Genomic DNA, 24214 nt, shown 5'->3' on the forward strand with positions numbered 1-24214 from the left:
AGGATTTTCCCTAGTGGGGTTATGTTGTAACTATCTACTGCCTCGCTTTTTCACACGAAAATAGTAATTAGTCTGTTGCATTGCTCTTTCTAGCAAAGACAGTAACTTGCTTGTTCACGCTCCCTCTTGGGCTAGAACAGTAACTATTTGTCGCTCGCTCTTTTGAGTGGAGACACTAACTAACTGGGCTATCCCACTAGGCACAACGGAAACTATGTAACGACCTTATATTTCTACTAACCTAAAGTTGCTATTGTCACCATTACCTATGTTTTTATGCGGAAAAAACATTTAAAACGTTATCGTGAAACATAATTTTCATCTTAAAGCATAACTTCAACTTAAAATGCTCTCATGGACTTATATAGAAAACAAATTTAAAACAAGATAAGGACTAATAATAAATGAAGCAAATGAAGCAAGTAAAACATTTAATGAAAAACACCCTATAAGAAAATAAAATAATATTAATATCGATGCATGTGTCATGGTCTCTGATTACGCCATATAGGGGTGTCTTGCTTACATGAAATAGAAGTAGCACATGATCGAGGGCCTTATTGTTAAAAACCATCATATTGGTGACCGCCAGTCCAAACAAAATTAGATGTGTTGTACTTCCCTACACACGACCCACACGTGCGTACATGGATCCCCAGACAGTTTGCACCCCCTGGACCAATCATAGTCGAGTTAGTTGTCCGTAGCGATGTCTGTAGGTCACCAAACCCCTAAAGATCATGTGAGACATGATTATCATCATCATCATAGTGTAAGCGTCCATACTCATCATCGTAAAAGGAGAAGTAATATACGTGGATTGGTCTTTGTACATTCATCATCATTAACATTAACTAGGGATGTGTCTTAGGAAAAATCATCTTCATAATGTAGCATGACATTTAAAATATGCATTTCATCTTAACGTGGAATAATGTCCTATTAAGAAATTTCCCAATCTTACATCTCACATCATATATCATATAATATAGTCTTCATCATAAATATAAAGCATAAATGACATGGGTAGGAGCCACTAGGCACATGTCGTCATACATCAATAGTAGTCCAACCTATCCAATAGTAAGATCACTTACTTGGTTGGCTATAGCCGGCATTTCCCTAAATTCGAGTACACTTGTCTTCCATCCCTCAAAGCTGCTCCAAGTATCACCGGGAGTCATTTCCTATTAGGAGGTCCATCTCATTTAACTTGAATTTGCGAAAAAGAGCATTATATTGACCTCAATTACCTTAATAAGGGTCAAAATCAGCTCAAGTAGGGTAAAAAAAACGTAAGGATTGGTGTCAAAATTTTCAACCCGAGCTGAATAAGCTGTTTTTTAGCCAAAAGACTGTGCAAAGCCGAGCCGAAGGAGCCGGCGTCTGCAGTAGTGACACATATTACCGAGGGGTGCTTACACACATGCAGAACGTGAAGCGGGTTGAGGCGCAGATTCGAGTTGCTATCTCGGGCGCGTGGGCTGCAGGTGTTTAGGTCGTGGGTTCATGCTGCAAATGGGTCGTGTCTTCGTCTTTTGGGCTAATGGCTACTAGGCTTAATTGGAATTTTATTATTGCTCGTGTCACATACTCAAGTTTCACGTATATTAGAGGAGCAGTCTTTAACTATTTTTAATTACTGAAGAATCTATCACGACTAACTCAGTTTTGAATTTTAGAAAAGTGGCTCGTTTTAATCAACTAGGCTTAGAAAGATGGGAACAACCCTTATACTTGCTTTCATGACCCTTACAGAGTCATGCAAATACGATCCAAAAGTTGCTACGAGACCCATAAATCTGATGGTGTGAATCACGATAAACCATAGGATATCCACTTTAAATATCATAGCCTAGTAAAAACCTCCCATAGACAAAATTTCTTCTAACCAATTGTTTTATCAAATTCATGATATTTATTAATGAACATAAATAAAGTTCTAATCATATTAAAAAGTGTTTATAAGGAAATAATTTAATTAAAAAAATAAATAATAAATTTAGAAAAATAGATAATTGAGTATTTGAAAAAAATAACATTGAAGTTCATAACAACAAGAATAGCCTATAAATTTTGACAATTTGAATAATAGTCGTGAAAACAACATTTTACACAAATTCACGCAGCTTCAAATGAATTTTAGCCTTCCACGTCACGCCAATTTAGGCTCAAGAAGTTCCCACGAAGATTTTGAGCTCCAAAGTGCGTCAATCTTGACTAGCCTTCAAAGGTTGATTTGTGAAGGTTTGGGGAAGATTAAAGTCGGTGACGAACTCACCAAGAACTACCGTTTCATGCTTTCAATCTTTCATGATTTATCAACCTTTACCTACGACATAATTCTCAATGTTATTTATAAGTTTTATTCAGTTTCAGGTCTAACTCAAATTTTTTATCCTATAAACTAAAAACTGAATCGAATCACTTGAGGTCCAGAAAAAACAACCTAACCCAACCAGAAGCAACGTCTATAATTCGAGTTGGGTTGGTCCGAATTCTGGGGTTAGATGTACACTTGAATGGGGATAGAAAAAGTGGAGAGAGCAAGCAATAATAATTTGGGGGAGAACTCTTTTAATTACAATTGACAATAATTAGAAAATAACATAATGGAAAAATATGTAAAATCAACCGTTTGGGCAAAGCTTTATATATATTATTATTTCTTTTTATTTCCTTGAGATTTAATGGGTATTATCGTCATTTCGCAACATATACCCCGCCCCTTCTATATAAACAAGGGTTTTTGCGGATTAGAGATTTACGGTGAGTTCTTCAGAAATTCCTTGGAAATTCAAGTTTGCGCCGTTTCACTTCAATATTTTAGAAATTAGCGTGTTTTCTTCTAAGTTTTGTTCATATTTCGCGCAGAGATCTTCTTGGAAATTTGTTTCTCATTGGAATCGTTTCCAGGATTTTATCTGCGCGGACAGCGAAATCATCCTTTCTGCTTGAGCCTTCTCTTTCTATTTTCAATGGAGATGCGCTCCAATGTAACTGGATTACATTAATATTCTTCCATCCCCTATTACTTTTTTCTGTTTTGAATTTTGTGTTTGATTATCTTGAATGAGATTTCGAATCGATCATTTTTCAAATGGTTAAATCTCTGGTGATTTCTTTGCTTCAATCAGAGTATCGACGCATTTCACTTGGAGTTTTCTCATGAATTAGGTTTTCAGAGGAAAAACGAATGGAAATCGATGATTTACAAGAGGAGATGAATGTTTCAAGGGATCTGAATTCCTTGGCTGACATCAATTTGTTAGTTCGTTTCGTGGATGAATTTCATTTACACAAACTGAGAGTGCAAAGAAATCTTCCGATATATAGGATTACGATTCGATTGTTTGTGTAGATTGTTAATCCCTGATGATTTCCAAGTTTTGTTGTGAATTAGTTTGTGAGAAGGAAGAAAACGAATAAAAACTGAAGAGATCTGAACATAAGAATTGGTATTTACTAAATTGAATGTGTTTGTTCACCCTCTCTTTCTGTTTGGAGGATGATATTGATATGATAATTTACGTTGAAACATTTATTATTTTTGAGGTTTGAAGAGCCAGAAACAAACAAACAAACAAACAACAACGAAACCATGTTTAGCTGGTGAGGTGAACATTCCCTTCAATTAAACAGTGATTAAAGGTCAAGACAATGCTGCATATCTGATCAAAAACGGCACTCATTTGGTGAACAGGAGATTGATAGCCAGGCTTGTCTTTGAAGCCCAGGTCGCAGGTAGCTACATCGCTCATGGCAGCAGCAACCCATGTCCTGACATCGTTAAAGGCTTTGAATTCCAAAGCAGTGACAGAATCTTCGATTTGGTCAGTAGCATCTTGATAATTCTCCAAGCAGTCCGTCAAGCATTCATCCACGAAACTGTCTACGGATGAGTCGTTTTGAAGTTTGTCTATGGTTTGATATATGTTGGTAACATTCTGTGCTGCAATGTTCAATGCGATTTGTGTTAATCCATAGAGATCTGCATCATTGCTATTTGGTGCTGCTTGTAAGATTGCTTTGCACAGGTCGTTGTAAGAGGTTTTGCTGCAGGCTTTGATGATCAGATCATCGTCTCCCTGTGCTTGGAAGGAACAGAGGGAAACCACCAAAACAGCCACAGCGAGTGAAATGGGGTTCATCTTTTTTTGTCTGTTTTTTTGATTGAATTGGGATGGAAGCCTGAAATTTTTGTAGATGGAGATGAATTGAGTTTGTTGATGGGGTGTGTGTGTGTTTATAATGGTGGTGTGGTGGATTTGTTTGGCCCTCAGAGAGAGAGAGAGAGAGAGAGAGGGGCGGATGGCCTTTGGACTTGCTGTGGTTAACCGCTGTTTTTGGGGTGTTTTTTTTGTTCCATTTTTGTAAGCCTATTGTTTGTTTGCCGGGTTTTTAGATTTTTCTTTTTTTTTTTTTTTTTTTTTTTTTTCTTTTTTAATTCTTAAAACAAATTTCTCTTAATTGTTTTAATTAATTTGTTTTTACAGTTTTTTTATTTATTTATTGAGTTTCATTTAAGAAAACTTAATAGCNTGCCGGGTTTTTAGATTTTTCTTTTTTTTTTTTTTTCTTTTTTTTTTCTTTTTTAATTCTTAAAACAAATTTCTCTTAATTGTTTTAATTAATTTGTTTTTACAGTTTTTTTATTTATTTATTGAGTTTCATTTAAGAAAACTTAATAGCATTTTTTTTTTAATATTAGAACTATAATATATATAGCTGCTTTAATCCTGATATATAAATTTTGTTATATAGTTTTAATAAAAATAAATGCCCTAAGGTCCAACTCTTTCTTTTTTTTCGACTACTTTATTTTAATATCATTTACTCTCGACTAAATTTTCACATTCACAGAATGATATTTCCTTAACATGTTAGATACCAAAAAGTAATTTAAATTTTATGTACAAAATAGAAAAAAGTTATTTGAACGATTCAAGAAAATAGTCTTTTGTTGAATGTAATTAAGCTAGCACACACCACATTATCCCCATCAGAGATAGAATTTTAGTTATGTACTAATTAGGCAGAGTAAGCTACTAAGTTTAAGAACAAAAAAAGTAGTTGACCTCAGAGATGAGATTTGTCATTGATCTGTCACTCTTGAAGACTTGCACCATCAAAAATGGGTGAACTACTCCCCCCTTCCCCAACATAACAAATGAGTGAACTACTCCCTCCCAACCCCAACCCCACCCCCATACCCAGAGTGTGTCCGTGCTAAAGTATCGCTTAAAACTTCGAGGCACCCTAGATACTAAGATAGTAGTAGAGACTAGGCCTGAATTTCCTAGAGCCCAAAGTAAAGCTCATGGATATTTACTAGGTTAAAGATGTGATGAATGGTAGATTGCTTACTGAGTATATTGATATACTCACCCCTTTCCTTTTTCTTTTTCTAGTGTTCGTAGGCTGCCAATCGAGGCGGAAGAGTGTTTGAGAGTTGTACAGTCATAGAGAAGATTGTTTCGGAGAGAGTGTTTGAGAGTTGTACAGTCATAGAGAAGATTGTTTCGGAGAGAGTGTTTGAGAGTTGTACAGTCATAGAGAAGATTGTTTCGGAGAGAGTGTTTGAGAGTTGTACAGTCATAGAGAAGATTGTTTCGGAGAGAGTGTTTGAGAGTTGTACAGTCATAGAGAAGATTGTTTCGGAGAGAGTGTTTGAGAGTTGTACAGTCATAGAGAAGATTGTTTCGGAGAGAGTGTTTGAGAGTTGTACAGTCATAGAGAAGGTTGTTTCGGAGAGAGTGTTTGAGAGTTGTACAGTCATAGAGAAGGTTGTTTCGGAGCGTCTGTCCCTTGTGATTTCATGTTTGAATCATTTGTATTTTGTTTTGTCATTGTATCCCAAACTATTTTCCCCTTTGTAATAAATTTGAACAATACCTTCTTATTATAATTTTTATTTTGAATTTAATTTTGATGTTGGTTTTATTTTAATTTAAAATTTGTTGGATTTTATCCTTTATTTTATTTTATTTTACTTTTTCTCTTATTTGCCTTTGTCTTCGTCTTTTTAGTCACGATTAGGGTTTTGAAGCCTCAAAATGGGTCGTGACACAATTATTGGATTATAAAGAAAGATTAAATATTTCATAGTTGTCTTACACAAACTTATTGTATATGATACCCTCGTTCATATGTATCGAACGATTTGGATACAATTATTTATAATAATTACAAAGTGGGTCGTATCAATAGTGTTACTAAGACATGACACTCAACTTCATCCATATACTATATTCCCCTTAGGTTAAACAAAAGAGAACATCTTGTTTTCCCACAAGACCCCCAAGAAGTTGGGAAAAGATGGAAAAAATGAATACAAGCTTGGAAAGACAAAGACTTAGCTCATTAAAATGTGTGCTACCTGTCACAATCGCTCTTTTCTTACCGCCGGACTTACGATTGTCATTAAAAGATTTTAGAAAATGAGGGCAGAGAGATTTTCGAAAGAAAGTTTGAAAGCAAGATTTAGTGAGAGATTGAAAACAGTGTTATATAGCATGCAAGCAAAGGCAACAACAACGGCTTAGCAGCATATAACTATTCAGGTAGGGAGAAGTTGACAACTAGTCATATCTCCTATGGTACATTTTGGGGCATTTTAGCCTGTAGACACGATTTTGGTGAACAGTCATAGATCCCCATACTGACCCAATATAAAATGGAAAAGACTAGGATGAAAGCATGTAAAAAGGATTTGGAACGGACATGCAACCATGGACAACATGTCCTGGACAAGCAAGATCGGGATATCTATCATGCGGCCATTAACAAACACGCTTTGGACAAGCATGACTGTGACATTACCTACCCATATCTCCACCACCATTTGGATATGCCCCAAATTGCTTCAATCCTCTTCACCTACTCTCTCCTTTCATGACATACATTTTTCTTTTTACTCTAATTTCTAACTAAAGTTGGTTGTGAAGCCCTCAAGCAAGCTAAGGGCAACAACAAACCGCCCTCTTTTAATCTCAAAAGTCAAATATACACTTTCAAATATTTCAATGAAACTAAATAACAAATCCAAAAATAAAACAACTATGACCATTAGACGACACACCACGAGCAGCCATTGATACCAGAAAGAACAAGAAGGAGAAAATTAATAAGAATTAATAGGAGAAGAGGACGGAGTTCGGGTTGCTAGGCTAGAGAAGGATAAAGAGGAAGGAGTTTCTTGAACCTAACAATAATACAACGTTGAAAAAGATTTAGTTGCTATATGTTTTAGTGTCTGAATATCAGATCACTTAATATTTGACTTGATTTTATTTTTTTTATTATTATTATTTTTTCAAAACTATGTTATATGCTTTTAGAAAAATTAATGAATACTAAATTTTACCTAACAAGTTTGGTAATTAAAAATTTATTTTTAATAATTTTGATTTTTTTAATAATCTAACATTATACCTAATCAATATAATTTTGAACAACATGTGGCTCATAGATGAGAGGATCCTGTTCAAGTAATAACCTATTAAATTTATTTATATATATGGATTTGGTTGGGTGTCTTATCTTAGAAACACTATCGATACGATCTATTTTATAATTGCTCGTATGATTTGACCCAAATCGTATTTATGTCATTGGTTAATCTATATAAACCTAGAGAATTCTTTTAAAAAAATTTAATGGGTAAAGATATTATTAAAATTTAAATAAATTTAAGACAAAAGTAAAATTTAAAAAGTTAATTAATTTATTTATTTATTAATTTAGCCTTTTATTTAAAATAAAATAGTGTTTATTTTATTTATTTATTATTTTTTTTTTTTTTTTTGAAGTTTGGTCCGCTTTTAAGGATGAACCAAGAAAACTCCGAAGTCTTGAGAACCCCATTTATTGGCCTTCATCTCCTCACCTAAATTCGCACTGTTTTCTACGTTCGATCTCTGCGTCTTCATTCAATCCACCTTCCGCTCCATCAAAGACGAACAATCCAAAGCAGAGAGTGAAAAAATCAAGAACAATTTCAACCCATCGCCATGGACTCGATCCAGCACAGAACCGTGAGCGTCAATGGCATAAACATGCACATAGCCGAGAAGGGCGAAGGCCCAATTGTGCTTCTCATCCATGGTTTCCCAGAGCTTTGGTATTCATGGCGCCATCAGATTTTGGCGTTGAGCTCACAGGGGTATCGCGCTGTGGCGCCGGACCTTCGTGGGTATGGCGATTCTGATGCTCCTGATTCGCTTTCTAGCTACTCTATTATGCATATTGTTGGGGATCTTGTTGCTCTTGTTGAGATTCTTGGAGTTAAGGAGGTTTTTGTTGTGGCGCATGACTGGGGCGCAATGATCGCATGGTGTTTGTGTTTATTCCGACCTGACATTGTCAAGGCTTTTGTGTGTCTGAGTGTGCCGTTTAGGCCTAGGCATCCCAAGATAAAGCCTGTTGAGAGCATGAGGAAGTTTTTTGGAGATGATTATTACATTTGCAGATTCCAGGTTGATTTCTTTTTGTATATGTAGAATTCTTGCTTGCTGTTTGTTCATAAAGATTGGGATTTGTCTGTGTTTTTGCCATGGTAATTATAATGCACCAAAAACACTTCACACACTCGTAAGTAAGTTCTTTCGATAGAATTGATAATGAGTGAGTGCTCCAAGATATTGTACTGTGGTACTGAAGGTTAGGAATCACGGTTCTTCACAATGGCATGATATTGTCCACTTTGAGCATTAGCTTCCATGGCTTTGCTTTGGGCTTCCCCGAGAGGCCTCATACCAATGGAGATGTATTCCTTGTTTATAAACTCATGATCGCTCTAGTTTTCTTGAGATCATGTCCCTTTTTTTGTTGCTTTCTGTTTGGGGGAAGGGATCTGCATAAGAAATTTGTATTTGTTTCAGAATCCAGGAGAGATTGAAGAGGAGATGGCGGTGGTGGGTGCCAAAGAAGTGGTAAGAGGCATTTTGACAACAAGAAAAACAGGCCCTCCCATTTTCCCTAAAGGACAAGCCTTTCAAGTCAGGCCTGGATCCTCAACTCCCTTGCCCTCTTGGCTTTCAGAAGAAGATCTTTCTTACTTTGCCTCCAAGTTTGAGTCCAAGGGCTTCACTGGACCACTCAACTATTACAGATCAATGGACTTGTAAGTCACCAATTACACAAACTGCTGAGTTCTTGGTTTCAATTTTATGTCATAAATGCTACAAGATCTCGTACATTATAATAACCTGTAAAATTTAGATTAGGAGCTTGGGTGTTTGATTTGTATATGGAATTTGGTGTAGAAACTGGGAGCTGACAGCCCCATGGACAGGGGTGCAAGTGAAAGTGCCAGTGAAGTTCGTAGTTGGGGATGTGGATATGGTGTATACGACACCAGGGGTTAAGGAGTATGTGAATGGAGGAGGTTTCAAGAAAGATGTGCCATATTTGCAAGAAGTTGTGGTAATGGAAGGAGTTGGGCATTTCCTGACACAGGAGAAGCCTGAAGAGGTTAGCTCTCACATCCTTGACTTCATCAAAAAGTTCTAGTCCCTTCTACAAACCAGAACAGAACAGTGTGTTTTTCAGTTAATTAGGGTGCTTGTTTTTGCTTTTTGTCCAGACATGTGGATCGAAAATACATGTTTTAGACCAGTTAAGTTACACTCGTCTCGTATGATCTTTACTCTTACAAGTAATTTGGATGTCTGATGAGGATTTAGATGGATGTTTGGTAGGTGGTCGTTTAGAATATGTATACTGTATGAAACCTTATCGTGTTGAATGGAATAAAAGGTCGAACAAAAATATGTTGGGTGTTTGTTGTTTTTCATGGTTGAGATTAGGAGTTGTTCTTCCTTGGAGAAAAGTCATACCAACATATTCTCCCTTTTTTCCATTATCATTCTCTTGGATTATTGGTTTAATTTGTACTTAGATGTGTCTATTTCATCGGTGATTGTTATGTATTTTTTGTGCATGTATCCTTGTTTTTTTGTTTAAACAAATCGCATTGGAATACAATTCTTCCACAAATTTTTTTACTGTAACGCAGCAGGGTTGATAACCACAATTATAATCATTACACATATGCAAATAACATAATGACAAGTACTGGAAAAAAAAAAAAAAAAAAAAAAAAAAAAATCGTAGACGAAAATACAGGATGCAAATCTTGTTGAGTCACTTGTTGCCTTAGTGGAAGGGGGTGGCGATCGCAGGATGGGGTATTCAGGCTTGGATACCTACGACACCTAGAGATTATGATGGAACAGAAGTTACCAAGTTGCAACTTGTGCGTCGACTTAAAAAGTACACAGTAATTGTCGAGATGCTCGGACTTGTGAATAGTGGTTTTGAGTGGAACAAAGAGTTTAAGTGCATATGCCACAAGGGAAACATTGGAAGAGGATATGCCAAAAACGTCAACAAGTAGGCATACTGAGATTGAAACGTTGTCACGACTAGACAAGAGAAATAGATCTTCATTTCATTCAGAAATGCATTGACATTTGACATTGTACGGACAAATGGATATGCAAACAACTCAATTGTAAAAACAATTTAGATTCCAAAGCACATAAATTATAAGTCTTAAATGTTTTAGAGCATAGAAATTACCTAAATAAAAATGAAGTTATAGATATTAGAAATATAATCCAACCAATATTATTTGGTTAGATGAAATAGATAAAAGAAGAATGGTACTTTATTAGAGATGTTAATATGATTTTAATGAAAATCAAGGTAACTTGCTCATATTTCAATGAAACTCAAATCAAATGGACATCACACAATGTCTAGCCAAAGGAACTCTATAAAAGTCTGGCTGAATGCCATTGAATCAATTCCTAATCAACAATATTATGACAAAACAGTCAACTGAAGTAAAAACTAAAATCTAGCAAAATTTCGATATCAAGAGTTCAGAAAAACACACACAGATTGAATTAGCTTGGAAAATATGATGGAATCAAACCCTGTATCCCCTGCTGTTTCTCTTTCCTCTTGCCCTCTCAAACTTCCTTCCCTTGGACCTCACATAAGGCTTGGAGTGGCTGTGGGGCACACCTGGTGCTGGACCAAAATGCTTCACGGCCTCTCTGGAGTTCTTAGAACCTCTAAGGAGAACCTGCAGATGAACCCAAAAATAATAAAAATGGAGCCAACAGATTATTCAAATCCCTGTATACATCTAAATCATAGCCTGAAACTCTCTAATTTTTCCCCACATTCATCAAGAATGTGAAAGTTGTGGCCTAAAAATAACTTGGAACATAAAAATATTCATACCGTGTTCTGACCCAGAGGAGCCCTCAAAGCAAGCTGATCAAATGTCAAACACTCCCCACCAGCCTTCTCAATCCTTGCCCTTGCTGTCTCTGTAAATCTCAGAGCAGCGACTTTCAATGCTGGAACTTCATAGACGCGAATATCGTCAGTAATAGTCCCAACAACAACGGCAATTTTGCTTTCCTATTACATTACCAACAAATATAAGAGGTTTTAGACGTCCCAGCATGCACAATCGGTTACAAACAACCAAAATGAACTTACAATATTACATGATGAAGAAACTAACCTTTCCTTTCATGAACTGGATAAGCCTAGAGAGAGAAAGTGGAGGCTTGTTGACCCTGCTCATGAACAAGCGCTTGAGAATCACAGCATTGAAATTGCTTCCAGTACGACGAACAAGGAAGCGGTAAAGCTGAAAAGGAAAGCGAGAAATCACTTCATTAGTCAATACAAGTTGGGTAAAACATGTGTTTTTGCAGGCAAACAGAACAACTCTATTCAAGAAAATGCCCACACAATAAGCTTCTTTCCAGATCACATAGAGAACTAACATTAGATATTACAAAATTGCACACAAACAGACATGATTAGAAGACTCCAAGAGAAAGTCAAACCAAAAAGTAAAAAACTTCAAAATTCTAAAGGCATATGTTCAGAGTCCTTATGATCTGAAAAAGAAATAACAAATTGAACAGTTTAAAAGGGCTTCATTGCAGAAGGGAGAAAATGATCTAACTTCATAGAAATATTTCTATTTGTATGGAAAAAATAACAAAAGCATAAACCAAAGATATAATGTACACCCATCCCACTCAAGTGAAACAAATGCAAATGAGCACAAAAACTTAAACCTTGGAGTCAGTTCCCTCAGAACTATTAAAGAAAAGATTAATCACGAAGTGATCAGTATTAGCATGGTCAAGTTAATCATCACTGGGAACCTTTTAATTTTCCGAAGGAAACAAAACAAAAGATTTAAAGTATGGCAAATTGTTATCAATATATAATTACATTTAGTGCCTAAGAAGGGAAATAATATAGGTAGCATGGCATTCTATGCATTCAATATAAGAACAGCTAAGCAAACGCAGTTACAGAAGGCGTTAACATGTGTACATACTAACTTCAACAGTTAAAACATGATACCGATAATAGTTAAAAAGCAAAAAAAAAAAAGAGAATGTAACTGGACTTAAGGCTCAGATATTGTGGGTAAAAGACTATTCCCCGACCTACAAAAGGTCTCATCATGAGCTGGGATTCACAGATATCATCAAAGCAGAAAGACCAGCCATCTGACCAATTCATTCGAAAAACAAAATTAGGCATCCACAAACAGATTAGACAAGCACAAGAAATATAGAGCAAAACAAAACGTGGAAGGAGAATCAAATAAGGGGGAAAAAGATGACTCTTCTATAAGAAACCCAAAAAAACCAACCGAGTGACATTTCAATTGACTTTCAGTGGGAGCGGCATTATACCACCTTCAGAGACATTTCAACACAATACTATAACTACACAAGCTCCGCAATCAAAATCCAAAAGAAACCAAACCCTTAAACAATCAAGCATATGATATTTTAAGCACCGGTAGATGAAACGAAAGTGGCTATGAATGGGAAATCGCGCTTAGGAAGTACCTTGACAAGTAACTTGAGGTAGATATCATCAGATTTGGGCGCGGTCCTCTTGGTCTTCTTGCTCTTACCTCCCGCTACGAGATCAATACCCTAACCACCGCAAGGAAAGAGAAACACAAAAATCAGGCATAGAAGGAAGAAACTTAAACAAAGGAGGCAGTGAATGAGTAGAAATTTAGAAGGTACCATTGCAGCTAGCCGAGTTTGCGAGACGCTTGGTGCAGCTGGCCGAAGGATGACGAAGGTGGAAATCAGGGTTTTTAAACCCATTTTATAGTGCTGGATCGCCCTGTGTCATTAGAATGGGCTGGATCCAGGCCCAAAATGATTAAGCCCATGGTCCACAAATTTTTGTTGCATAATTAACAAATTTATATTAATTTAATAGCAACTAATATAATGGAACATAATTATTAATATTGATAGTTAAATAAAAAAAACATAAAAACTATGACATGCTAATTAAATTATTAAAATTATTTTAATATTTTGACTTAAAAATAAACCGATTAATTATATAATAAAATTATTCGAAATAATTACGAGAATCAAACACAGATATTATTAATTTATGTGAACTTTCTCATGCAACATCAAGCATAATTATCTTCGATCTTTATGGATTTTAATCCCAATTTCGAACTAAAACCTCCAATAAAATTATCTCTAAGGGGTCGTATGTTGAGTTTTGATGTCTTAGTTGCAATGAGTTCGTTTAAAAAATCAGTGTTAAAGAAGCTGAATTGCTTAAAGTTCTAAAGTCTAAATTTAATTAATTCATGGTTTGAACATTGAGTTTAGTCATTCGATTGGAACTAAATTTGAATCAATAACATAATTTATATGTCAACTGAAGTCATGGAACTGAAGTCATGGAAGTTAGGTTGCTCGTTTATTCCTACCTAACAATTGTATGCAATATCTCATCGTCAGCTACGTTGGAATAGATAAGAAATTGTTTATCTTATGGATATCCATGAACAAAATATCTACGAGGTGCAATCTATCGCTCTCATTTAAGTCCACAATTTGTTCAAGTTGGTCCACTACCTTCTTTCCTCTTGTGACCATTAAATTTCAGTCCTACCGTCCTACCTCGATGCAAGACTTTGCAATTGAGTTGTTTGCATATTCATTGTTATCCATATAATTCTAGTCATTGTTCTTTTCCTCTTTTCTAGTCATAACGATGTCCGGGGCCAATAGACATATGGGTTGGCATTTCCGACGTGTTCTCTTCCAACACCTACCTTGTGGTATTATTGAAAATTTGAAAATTTGAAAATTATGAAGTTTGTTCGAAATATTTTTATTAAACAAACTTGCTCATGTATCTTCATTCGAGCTACATATTAAATCTCATTCCCCATGGAAAGGGACCTCATGAAAATGGGAGGAAAACATCAATAAAACACCAAGAAATAGGGCTTATGGATACAACATTCACAAGAAACTGCAAAAGGATATTAACTACAACTCTGAAATTGGTTCCTCAATAAGCATATAAATATGGAGACATAAAAGTAACTCAAAAACGTGCAAAGAACGAACAAATCCTCGAATCACAATCGTTCCATCTGCAGTCGAAATAAGATATTTTCATTTGAGACGAAGAAACGTGGGAGTGAACTATGACGTACCTTCCATAGACCGTCGTTAAGGTAATGCATATTGTCCACACCGATCCCTTTGTTTATCGCCTTTCTGCAAATTACACACCAGTCATTTTCTTAAGCTTAAAGCATATATATAAAACTGTGGCTATATCGACACCGCGACAGCGGGACATTATAAGCTTAATTTTGAAACGCTAAACAAATTAATTATCAAATAGGTTTTAGGGTCTCACATTTCCTTTGCTGACATCTTAGTGAAGCCAATGGCAAGAGCATGTTCCTTACCTTCTGCCATTATTGCCTGAAAATGTTTGGTTCTGTATCAGAATGTATTCATCAAACAACAACCTTAAAATCTACTAAACCCAACAGACACTAACTGTATCACCAATGAAGAATTCGAGTCGGTGGATAAGAGTGCAAAAAAAGTTTACCACAGGTGTGTCGGATTCGACTGCATCATCCAACGCACCCCCAGGGGATGTATTATGTTAGCTCCAGCAAGGACGAACTTTATAGCACCTCTGTCTACCTGCAATTTCTTCATGATATTAGGATCTGCAGACCAAGTGGATGGATACATATCATATTCTGGAACGAATGTAGTAACACAAATAGCTCCTACAAAGATCTCTCGACCCCTCGAAAAGTTCTACCATTCCTCTTGAACCGAACTCACATCGGTCTACCCTTATCCTGAAAGGAACAGTTCATAAGGATCTACTAATTCATAGAGTGAAAGCCCTTGTTACGCACCACAACAACCCCAAACATGCTAAAGCACTGACTTCAAAGAGAGTAAGTGAGCAAACAGTCCACAAGAAATGTTTTAGATCCTTCGCTTACCACCGGCAAGGATCATACTATTGCGAGCACAAGACAAAAGGAGAATGTTGCCGTAAACGATCCTGGTAAACTTGGCGAGCAAAGAACTTCACTTAAAGGATTTTAACCTCCCAAAAGGAAGCAAACTGAAGCCACTAACAAGGAGAAGGAGAGCAGAGGGTTTGGAAGAGAGATCAACAAGAGAAGCCCTTGTATGAATTAGGATTCCAAATCCAAATATCCCTTCTCCTCGAATAGACCACAATAAGGATCATGGTGTTCCAAATATTCCAACCAAAAAGTTACTAATCATGGCCACAATAAGGGCAAAATGGTGGAACGTTACTTGTCAAAATGGTCCTAACTTCTTTTTTAATGGACATTTTAAGGGTAGTGAGGAGTAACTTAGCAATCATGGCCACTAAACTAGTGGGTATTTGAAGAGTTAGAAGTTTCTTTCGCGGAGAGACTATAAATACCCACAGATTAGTAGGTAAAAGGCAAATTTTTTATTAATGAAATTGAGCTCAAGGTGTGACTTTCACGCTTAGAAATTTGAGCATCATCTTTGTCATTTCTAAGTTTCAAACAATTCTTGTAATACATTACATCCGAGCCATTCAATCAAGCCTTGATCAAGTTCGATTGTGAAGTGACTCAATAAGGAGGTGATAATTTCTTTGATTCAAGGGTTTTTGCTTTAACAAAAGCTTGAATCATTGGATTGAGAATTTGTATCACAGTGGGTAATGAAACCACCGAGGTAGAGACTCAATTCCAAGTTTGTTGCTAAAGTATTCTTTGAAAGAGTCTAGAAATTACACCCTATTAGGATCTTTGATTACCAGGCTGCATTTGTTGGCAATAAACAACTTGTTTAAAGAAACCGAGCTTTCATTGAGAAGAGCGAAGTATATACAAGGGCATACAAAAAACAAGCTCACAATACGAGTCCTCAACCAGCTAAGCTACGAAATTAAACCAAAATCCAAAAAAATAACACCGAGTTGATAATTAGAAAACGACCATTTGACAGACAGCCATAAAAAACACATTGGACCACACAACCAAGTCTGAGATTGGCTCTTGGCTTTGGTTTTTGTTGTCGTACAAAAACAAAAAAATTTGACTATGCTATGATGAAAACTTGGCAACAAGTTATCTTTCAGTCTTTGAAATGTTGACTTAACAGTTCACAGCTCAATCGAATTTTTGAGGAACTTATCTAAACATCGAAACTCCTTTATCTCTGTCATCCTCAGACTCTATTCCTTGGGCAAAAGTAAAGTCCAAAATTATCATCTACTGCGTGTGCTAAGCCATAGCTTCTTGAATCCATACCCTCCCATGAAAATGAAATCCTTATATAATGTACACTAACCAAGATTGCCTAGGTGAAGATTTCAAATCCAATAAGAGGGCATAGTAGATTGGAGTTTCGGAAAGGATTGCTTGAACAAGATCAAGGTATTTGTAAGGCCAATACACATGAGAAACAGAGATGAGAAGCCAACTAATCAGCAACATTGTGGCTCAGGAACGATAATAGCAACCTATAAAAAATGCTTAAAACTTTTATATTGGAGTTTGGGGCTTAGGGGTTGGAGTCGTGTTGAGACCTCGAATTTTCAGCTTTCACTGTGAGATGCAGCTTTTGCAGTTCAAAAGGCCGATTTTAGGTTGCTTCGGCCTGTTGTTGTGTTGCAATCTGTGTCGTTTGTTCTTCGATGTTTTATCTTAGTCTCTTATAATATTTGGACTTCTGTTCTTTACTTAGGTGTTTTGTTTCCTTCTCACTCCCTTTAGGAGTTCGTATCCTCAATTGTTGGGACCAAATGCAACAAAATTCTCTATAAAGCTTAGATGAAAAAAGCCAAATGAGCTCTATTGTCCCCTAGTAAGATCTCACTCTAATCCTAACAAAATATTCAATAAAAACAGCCCAAAATATAATATCATGCATGCCAAAGACAACCACATTTTCGAGAAAATTCATCCGAGGGCTGAGCCTTCAAACTGCCAGCATTAAGAAACGGAAGGTGTCTTGCTTGGATGAACATATCCCATAGAAGCGTTTTACAATGTTGAGCTACTTTCTTTACCTACTAATCTAGTCATGGTCACAGCATATGTGACAAGAAGAGCATAGAAAGAGGAACAAGGGATCTATGCCTCAAGTGGCATAAACCACACTTCAATCTTCCATTCAGGAAATAAAAATGAACTTTTTGAAAAAAATGAACTATGGGAAATCTACTTAGGTGTGAAAAGTATAAACAATGTAGGAACATGAAGATGGTAAGAGAAATAAAGTATCCCCCGAACCGAGGCCAAGAGAGGTCAAAATACCCCCAATAAGACTTGGCTTGGCTCCCTTTCCATGTCTCCGCCTAATCCCTTTCAATCCAAATACACCACAAAGGTTGTACTTTCATTCTACAAACATACTGTGGCTTCACCGCCCCATCTCCAACCGATAAGAATGACGAATGAAAAGTTAGCTAACTTCTAAAAGGACCATAGATAATTTATCTTTTTCTTAGAATTTTCAAAATCACTTCAAACTATGTAACTATGAAAAGTGTTTTTAGTTGGCTGAAATCATTTTCACCATTCCACAAATCATACGAAACGCATCCTTGTCTCCTTCCAAATTGATAAGGATCACGGTGTTCCAAATGTTCCAACTGGACTTATTACACGATCCAAGGCCAAGAAGATTCAACAAGCATTCATTCTTTATCTACAAAATTGGATAGACTCAGTTCAATCGTTATTTCATGTGTTACAAGCTGATTCGATTGAGAAAGAACCGTTTAGAGCTTCGGAAGTGAATATGTGCACAGTTAAAGTAGCGGGTGATGTTGCCATAACTAGCCTTCGATGGATAATTTGTTAGAAAACTTTATTTATTATTTTAATTCCATAATTTCTTGTAGTGGGAAAAAGGGTGGGAATTTACTTGTCAAAGTGGTCATAACATTTATTTTATTTTTGTGGAGATTTAAAGGGTAGTGGGACTAACTCACCAATCATGGCCACTAACGCATTTGAAGAGTGGAATATTTATTTTATGGATAGACTATAAATACCCACAAAATACTAGGTAAAAATCAGATTTGTGATGAATGAAATCAAGATCTCAAATTGAGACTTTCACCCTTAGAATTTGAGCATCATCGATGTCATTTCTAAGTTTCAAGCAATTCTTGTGATAGATTGCATCTAAGTCATTCAATCAAGCCTTGATCAAGTTCGATTGTGAAGTGACTCAATTTAGAACAAGGTTCCAAATCTTCCTTTTAGATCTTTGATCTTAAGAGGTAATCTAATTCTAGCCTTATATCTTGGTTGATCCAAATTTTGTATAAGGAAGTGTTGATTTCTTTGATGGTTCTTGCTTCAACAAAAGCTTGGATCGTTGGATTAGGGTTGACTTATCACAAATTATGCAAATTAGCCATTAAAGGAATACCACTCAAATGAGAGGAGAGTTCAAAGGATTGAGAAGAGAATATTAAATAGATGTTACTAAAAAGATCAAATGTAGCCCTGAGAGAAAGAAAACATTACATTGGTGAAGCAACCTTAGGGTAGGCATGTAGGGGCCATCACGGATATTAAAAAAGAGTGGCACATTGTTCACAACAATCAGATTGAGATGGTTCTGACTATAAGAGTATTCCAAAAACGTCCAATATGAGCCTCATATGTTCATTAACATAAACAGAACAAATAAATAGAGGCCAGCAGAACAAATAATATGAGCCTCAGATTTCTAGTCCTGGATACTGCAATAAGAAGACATCAAATAGATGATGGCATCAATTTCAATCTCGTTAATATGATTATGAGATTCAAATACCTAAGCTAATACTCACTTCTTCTGCTATACTTTGTCGAATTCTCCGTTCTACCGATGCCTTCACTTGATTCTGAGCAGACACTTCTTCGGTAGAAAACCTAAAATGAATCAGAAATTCGAAGGATTTATAGAAACAACACCACTCCAAAAATTGAACTAAGAGAGTTCAAATTCATAAATCGCATGTGTCAATATTTCCAAAATGTTGAAATTCAGACACAACAGTTCATCCACAGCTGCCGAAAAACACAATAAAATAGGAAACAGAAGTAAAAAAAAAAAAAAAAAAAAAAAAAAAAAAAAAAAAAANCCATTGAAACGAGAAAGAAGAAAGCATTGAAGCAGAATCGAGAGAGCAGTAACAAGAAAATAAGATAAGAAATGAAGAAATCCAACCATTTCCTGGTAATTTTGAACCCCAATAAACAAAACCCAGAAATATTGTTCCAGGATCATTGAACAAAAACATGAAATCATAGTCGAATAAGGAGGAATATTGGAAATGGGAGAGAGCTCACTTTTTGAACATGATGCCGCAAGGGTAATTGAAGAGAACGGTTGTAAATGTGAAAGAATGTAAGATTATTAAATTGAGTTGGGAGAGGAGTCCAACGAGAATAGGTGGGGGAAATCGGAAGAAAGAGGGAGCGGAAGGTGAGAAGAGAAAAGAGTTAACCGACGGGCGGGCAGGGGGTGCGCGAGTATTATGCACTTGGGCCTGAAATTTGGGCTGTATTTTGGGAGTGGTTGGGTTATTGTAGGCTTTATGATAGCCTTCGGGAGGGGAGGGGAGGCGGTGCGGTAGTATCTACCAACACCTACACTAAACTCGTATGTGCTGAAAATATGGGGCTTATATACTGAATTTGATTACCTAAACTCTCCTCTTTCGGGCGTGGGAAATCTGGGTTTGGAGTTTATAGCTTCATAGGTTACACCTTTTAGTTTATAGCTTTATGGCTTTTAACCTATTGCAACATTTTATTTTAAACCAAGTTATCAACTTCAACTGTGATACAGCAAGTTATCAACTTCAACTGTGATACAGCAAGTTATCAACTTCAACTGTGATACAGCAAGTTATCAACTACACCATTCCAACCCAACTCAGATAGAACCATTCCAACCCAACTCAGATAGAACAATTCCAACCCAACTCAGATCACACTGCCCTATTCAAAACCCTTGTTGACATAATTAAAATCAATATCGTCAATTCCTCGTATATGCTTTTAATTCAACCTCAACATAAACCAACATTTTAGGTTTAATGCCTTGAATTGATCCTGTTTTAAAAATTATTATTTATGTTTAGTAATAATTATTAGATCAATAGTACCATATTAGTATACTAATATTTTGAATATGTAAATACGTATTATTAAATCATATTAGGATTGCATGTCACATGAATTATTTTTAATTCGGTTTGTACGTTATATGATGATAAATCATTCTCCAAGAATGAACTCATACACGTGGCTTTCAACCACTAAAAAGAAAGTTAAGAAGCCCATCTAAAGGATTCATTTCTATATATTCATCAGATCACTCATTTCTATATATTCATCAGATCAGGTTCCAACTCAATACAGTACTAATATCTAAAAGTATCTCAGTGAGTTGAGACTTCTTTATGAATATATTTAATAGTGAGGAGGATTATAGAGATGCACACATACCCATTCCAAATCCCCTCCGGCACTGAAATTTGCGTTTCCAATCCTATATTGTTTAATAATATTAGAGAATAAACCATTACTGCACAATCCAATGCTTACTCGCGACTTGGGATCTATGAGGGACAGTGTTTCACTTCAACTTGGGATGAATTTAGTTGTGCTCAAATATACATTCTAAAATTCACAGGCACAAAGTTAAGCAAGCTAAGGAAGATATTAAATGAAAGATGAAGACATTTTGGGTGAAATATGGTATTACTTAAGGAGTTGCGTCAAAAATCAAATCATGACAAAATGAGACAAAGAGAGTCCGCAACCTAAATCAGTACAACCAAAAGGCATCAGATAGCGCAGCGCAGACACTAACCTAAACGGCAGCCAAAATATATATATTGTAATAAACTACTAACTGAAAACATAACATACGGGAAGGGAAAAAAAAAAAAAAAAAAAAAAAAAAAAATNAAAGATGTTACCGGGGCTTCGCTACTAGAGACATCAAAATTAATCCACTTCCTCCATCTTGCTGCCCTCTGCATCGGCGTCCGCATCCTCAAGAGGAGGCATGTCAGCATCGGCTTCTCCAGCTTCCTCATCGATGCTCAATCCAAGCTTCAACATCCTGTGGATTCTGTTTCCGAAGGTGTTTGGGTCGTCCAGGCTGAAGCCGGAAGTGAGGAGGGAAGTCTCGAAGAGGAGGAGAACGAGGTCCTTGATGGATTTGTCGTTCTTGTCAACATCCGCCCTCTTCCTCAGTTCTTCCATGATGGGGTTCTCGGGGTTGATTTCCATTGTCTTCTTGCTAGACATGTAACCAGCCATGCTGTTGTCCTTCAGTGCTTGAGCCTTCATGATTCTTTCCATGTTGGCTGTCCATCCATATTCACCAGTTACCAAACAGCAGGGAGAATCCACGACACGGTCACTGACAACCACCTTCTCAACTCTGTCGCCCAAAACATCCTTTATCACCTTGCAAAGCCCCTCAAACTTCTCCTTCAAAGCTTCCTTCTTCTTCTTTTCATCTTCGCTCTCATCCAGTTTCAGACCTTCCTTGGTTGCTGATACGAGCTTTTTGCCTTCAAATTCCTTCAGCTGACCAACTGCATACTCGTCAATAGCATCAACCATGAACAGAACTTCGTAACCCTTCTTCTTCAGCTTTTCGAGGAAAGGAGAGTTCTCCACAGCCTTCTTGCTTTCACCAGTGATGTAGAAGATGTCCTCCTGGCCCTCCTTCATTCTGGTCACATAATCCTTCAGGCTGGTCAACTCATCACCACTCTTGGTCGAGTGGAAACGGAGAAGTTCAGCAATCTTAGGCCTGTTCTGGGAATCTTCATGGATACCGAGCTTCAAGTTCTTGGAGAAGGCCTCGTAAAACTTGTTGTAGTCTTCTTTGTTCTCAGCGATCTCAAAGAAGAGCTCAAGGCACTTCTTCACCAAGTTCTTGCGGATGACCTTCAAGATCTTGTTCTGTTGCAACATTTCTCTAGAAATGTTAAGAGGAAGATCCTCAGAATCAACAATTCCCTTAACAAAGCCAAGGTATTCAGGAATCAACTCCTCGCAGTTGTCCATGATGAAGACACGGCGGACATACAACTTAATGTTATTCGGCTTCTTCTTTGTGTCAAATAGATCAAAAGGAGCCCTCTTGGGAACAAAGAGGATGGCCTTGAATTCCAATTGACCTTCGACAGAGAAGTGCTTAACAGCAAGGTGCTCCTCCCAGTCATTGGTAAGGCTCTTGTAGAAAGCAGCATACTCTTCCTTCGTAATCTCTTCTGGCTTCCTCATCCAGATAGGCTTCTGTTTGTTCACCAAGGACCACTCGTGAGAAACTTCCTTGATCTTCTTCTTCTTCTTTTCTTCCTTCTCCTTCTCCTCATCAACTTCCTCAACCTTGCCTTCCTCGTCCTTCTTCTCATCCTCATCCTCATCATCAGAGATTTCCTTCTCAGTGGTCTTCTCAACCCAGAGAGAAATTGGGTAGCTAATAAACTCAGAATGCTTCTTGATCAAGTCCTTGAGACGACGCTCCTCAAGATATTCAAGCTGGTCTTCCTTAAGGTGCAGGGTAATCTTAGTACCTCGGCCAAGATTCTCGCCAGATGTGTCCCTGGTGACTGTGAACGAACCCCCAGCTTGGGACTCCCATACATACTGCTCATCATCATTGTGTTTAGTGGTAACAATGACCTTTTCAGCCACAAGGTAGGCAGAGTAGAAACCAACTCCAAACTGTCCAATCATGCTCACATCAGCACCAGCTGCAATGGCTTCCATGAATTCCTTGGTCCCAGATCTTGCAATGGTACCAAGATTGTTCACCAAATCTAATAACATAGACATGCTCCAGAAATGAGTTTATATCATATGAAAAATTAAAATGACAACTCTAAATATAAGCTGTAGAATGCAATCACTCACCAGCCTTGGTCATCCCAATACCGCTGTCAATAATCGTCAATGTATTGTTTGCCTTATCAGGAATGATGTGGATAAAGAGCTCAGGCTGAGCATCTAGCTTACTCTTGTCAGTCAAGCTCTCAAATCGGATCTTATCAAGAGCCTGAAATAAAATTCCAGATCGTAAATTACAACAATAATAATTGGGGAAATTTCTGTCTTCATTATCCTAGATAATACATGAATCTAAAATCATTCAGCACCCTTTACGCAAGAAAACGTGCTTTCGTTATGGAAAAATGAAAGAAATCATTCAACTACCCAACAAGGCTTCAAATATAATTCGTTACGTAGCCAGGAAAATTAGAAATAGTAAGATGTCAATGATGCAGGAAAAATCGGAAAAACAATCGTTCAATTAAAAAGCACATCACTAAAAATCCGACGAGCGTGTCTATAATCGAAATGAAACCAAGGAAATCCAGAATACGAATCAAATTTCATACTATACACGCAAAATCTCCTTCAGAACAGTAAAAAGAATGAATATCAAAATTAAAACGAAAGAAAAGAAAAGATAATGAGATTTACGTCGGAAGAATTGCTGATAAGTTCACGAAGGAAGATCTCCTTGTTGCTGTAAAAGGTGTTGATAATCAGACTGAGGAGCTGATTAATCTCGGCCTGGAATGCAAACGTTTCAGTATCCGCCATTGTAAGAGACGATAAACTGAACCGATCGAAGAACAGCAATGTAGGAAAATGGAAATGGAGGCTTGCAAGTAGAAGTCAAGATCTACGGAGGAACCGCAAGTTTATAAAGGGTTTACTAGGGTTTCTGGAACCTTCCACGAGTATGATTTTTTTTTTTTTTTTAATTTTAAAGTATTATTATTAGTATGATTATTC

General features: G+C 36.7%; 4 protein-coding genes, 2 non-coding genes and 1 pseudogene across 6 annotated transcripts; 1 reads left to right on the forward strand and 6 right to left on the reverse strand.

Annotated features, from left to right (window-relative positions):
- Window positions 1-2785: 2785 nt before the first annotated feature.
- Window positions 2786-4392, reverse strand: LOC111793668 (pectinesterase inhibitor 7-like). The gene has a single exon (XM_023675659.1). It carries the CDS (start codon window positions 4149-4151, stop codon window positions 3606-3608), a length of 546 nt encoding a protein of 181 aa, XP_023531427.1. The 5' UTR covers window positions 4152-4392; the 3' UTR covers window positions 2786-3605.
- A 3443-nt stretch (window positions 4393-7835) lies between these two features.
- LOC111793669 (epoxide hydrolase A-like) lies at window positions 7836-9785 on the forward strand. Its single transcript, XM_023675660.1, has 3 exons — window positions 7836-8477; window positions 8883-9124; window positions 9267-9785. The coding sequence occupies exons 1-3, from the start codon at window positions 8013-8015 to the stop codon at window positions 9511-9513; spliced, it is 954 nt and encodes a 317-aa protein (XP_023531428.1). The 5' UTR covers window positions 7836-8012; the 3' UTR covers window positions 9514-9785.
- A 905-nt stretch (window positions 9786-10690) lies between these two features.
- LOC111793672 (60S ribosomal protein L18-2-like) lies at window positions 10691-13190 on the reverse strand. Its single transcript, XM_023675662.1, has 5 exons — window positions 13092-13190; window positions 12906-12995; window positions 11546-11674; window positions 11257-11439; window positions 10691-11095 (listed from the first exon to the last, which is right to left on the reverse strand). Exons 1-5 carry the CDS (start codon window positions 13173-13175, stop codon window positions 10937-10939), a joined length of 645 nt encoding a protein of 214 aa, XP_023531430.1. The 5' UTR covers window positions 13176-13190; the 3' UTR covers window positions 10691-10936.
- LOC111794130 lies at window positions 12123-12203 on the reverse strand. Its single transcript, XR_002815024.1, has one exon. It is a non-coding gene; the product is annotated as a small nucleolar RNA snoR53Y (small nucleolar RNA).
- On the reverse strand, window positions 12453-12549 carry LOC111794128. Its single transcript, XR_002815022.1, has one exon. It is a non-coding gene; the product is annotated as a small nucleolar RNA snoR69Y (small nucleolar RNA).
- Window positions 13191-14244: 1054 nt separating the features above from the next.
- LOC111792717 lies at window positions 14245-20970 on the reverse strand (annotated as a pseudogene).
- Window positions 20971-21114: 144 nt separating this feature from the next.
- Window positions 21115-24105, reverse strand: LOC111793671 (heat shock cognate protein 80-like). The gene is made up of 3 exons (XM_023675661.1): window positions 23897-24105; window positions 23327-23468; window positions 21115-23232 (listed from the first exon to the last, which is right to left on the reverse strand). The coding sequence occupies exons 1-3, from the start codon at window positions 24017-24019 to the stop codon at window positions 21398-21400; spliced, it is 2100 nt and encodes a 699-aa protein (XP_023531429.1). The 5' UTR covers window positions 24020-24105; the 3' UTR covers window positions 21115-21397.
- Window positions 24106-24214: the final 109 nt, after the last annotated feature.

This window comes from Cucurbita pepo, chromosome LG04 (genome assembly GCF_002806865.2).
Source record: "Cucurbita pepo subsp. pepo cultivar mu-cu-16 chromosome LG04, ASM280686v2, whole genome shotgun sequence".
Lineage (NCBI taxonomy): Eukaryota > Viridiplantae > Streptophyta > Magnoliopsida > Cucurbitales > Cucurbitaceae > Cucurbita > Cucurbita pepo.

Excerpts from the sequence above, each read along its gene's own strand:
- LOC111793668 (XM_023675659.1), bottom strand. The coding sequence starts at position 4,151 with ATGAACCCCATTTCACTCGCTGTGGCTGTTTTGGTGGTTTCCCTCTGT.
- LOC111793669 (XM_023675660.1), top strand. The coding sequence starts at position 8,013 with ATGGACTCGATCCAGCACAGAACCGTGAGCGTCAATGGCATAAACATG. Across the intron at positions 8,478-8,882 it reads ATTACATTTGCAGATTCCAG|AATCCAGGAGAGATTGAAGA; the intron begins GTTGATTTCTTT and ends TATTTGTTTCAG. Across the intron at positions 9,125-9,266 it reads TATTACAGATCAATGGACTT|AAACTGGGAGCTGACAGCCC; the intron begins GTAAGTCACCAA and ends AATTTGGTGTAG.
- LOC111793672 (XM_023675662.1), bottom strand. The coding sequence starts at position 13,175 with ATGGGTTTAAAAACCCTGATTTCCACCTTCGTCATCCTTCGGCCAGCT. Across the intron at positions 11,675-12,905 it reads ACCTCAAGTTACTTGTCAAG|CTTTACCGCTTCCTTGTTCG; the intron begins GTACTTCCTAAG and ends TTTCCTTTTCAG. Across the intron at positions 11,096-11,256 it reads CTCCTCTGGGTCAGAACACG|GTTCTCCTTAGAGGTTCTAA; the intron begins GTATGAATATTT and ends GTTCATCTGCAG.
- LOC111793671 (XM_023675661.1), bottom strand. The coding sequence starts at position 24,019 with ATGGCGGATACTGAAACGTTTGCATTCCAGGCCGAGATTAATCAGCTC. Across the intron at positions 23,469-23,896 it reads TTATCAGCAATTCTTCCGAC|GCTCTTGATAAGATCCGATT; the intron begins GTAAATCTCATT and ends ATTTTATTTCAG. Across the intron at positions 23,233-23,326 it reads TATTGGGATGACCAAGGCTG|ATTTGGTGAACAATCTTGGT; the intron begins GTGAGTGATTGC and ends CTATGTTATTAG.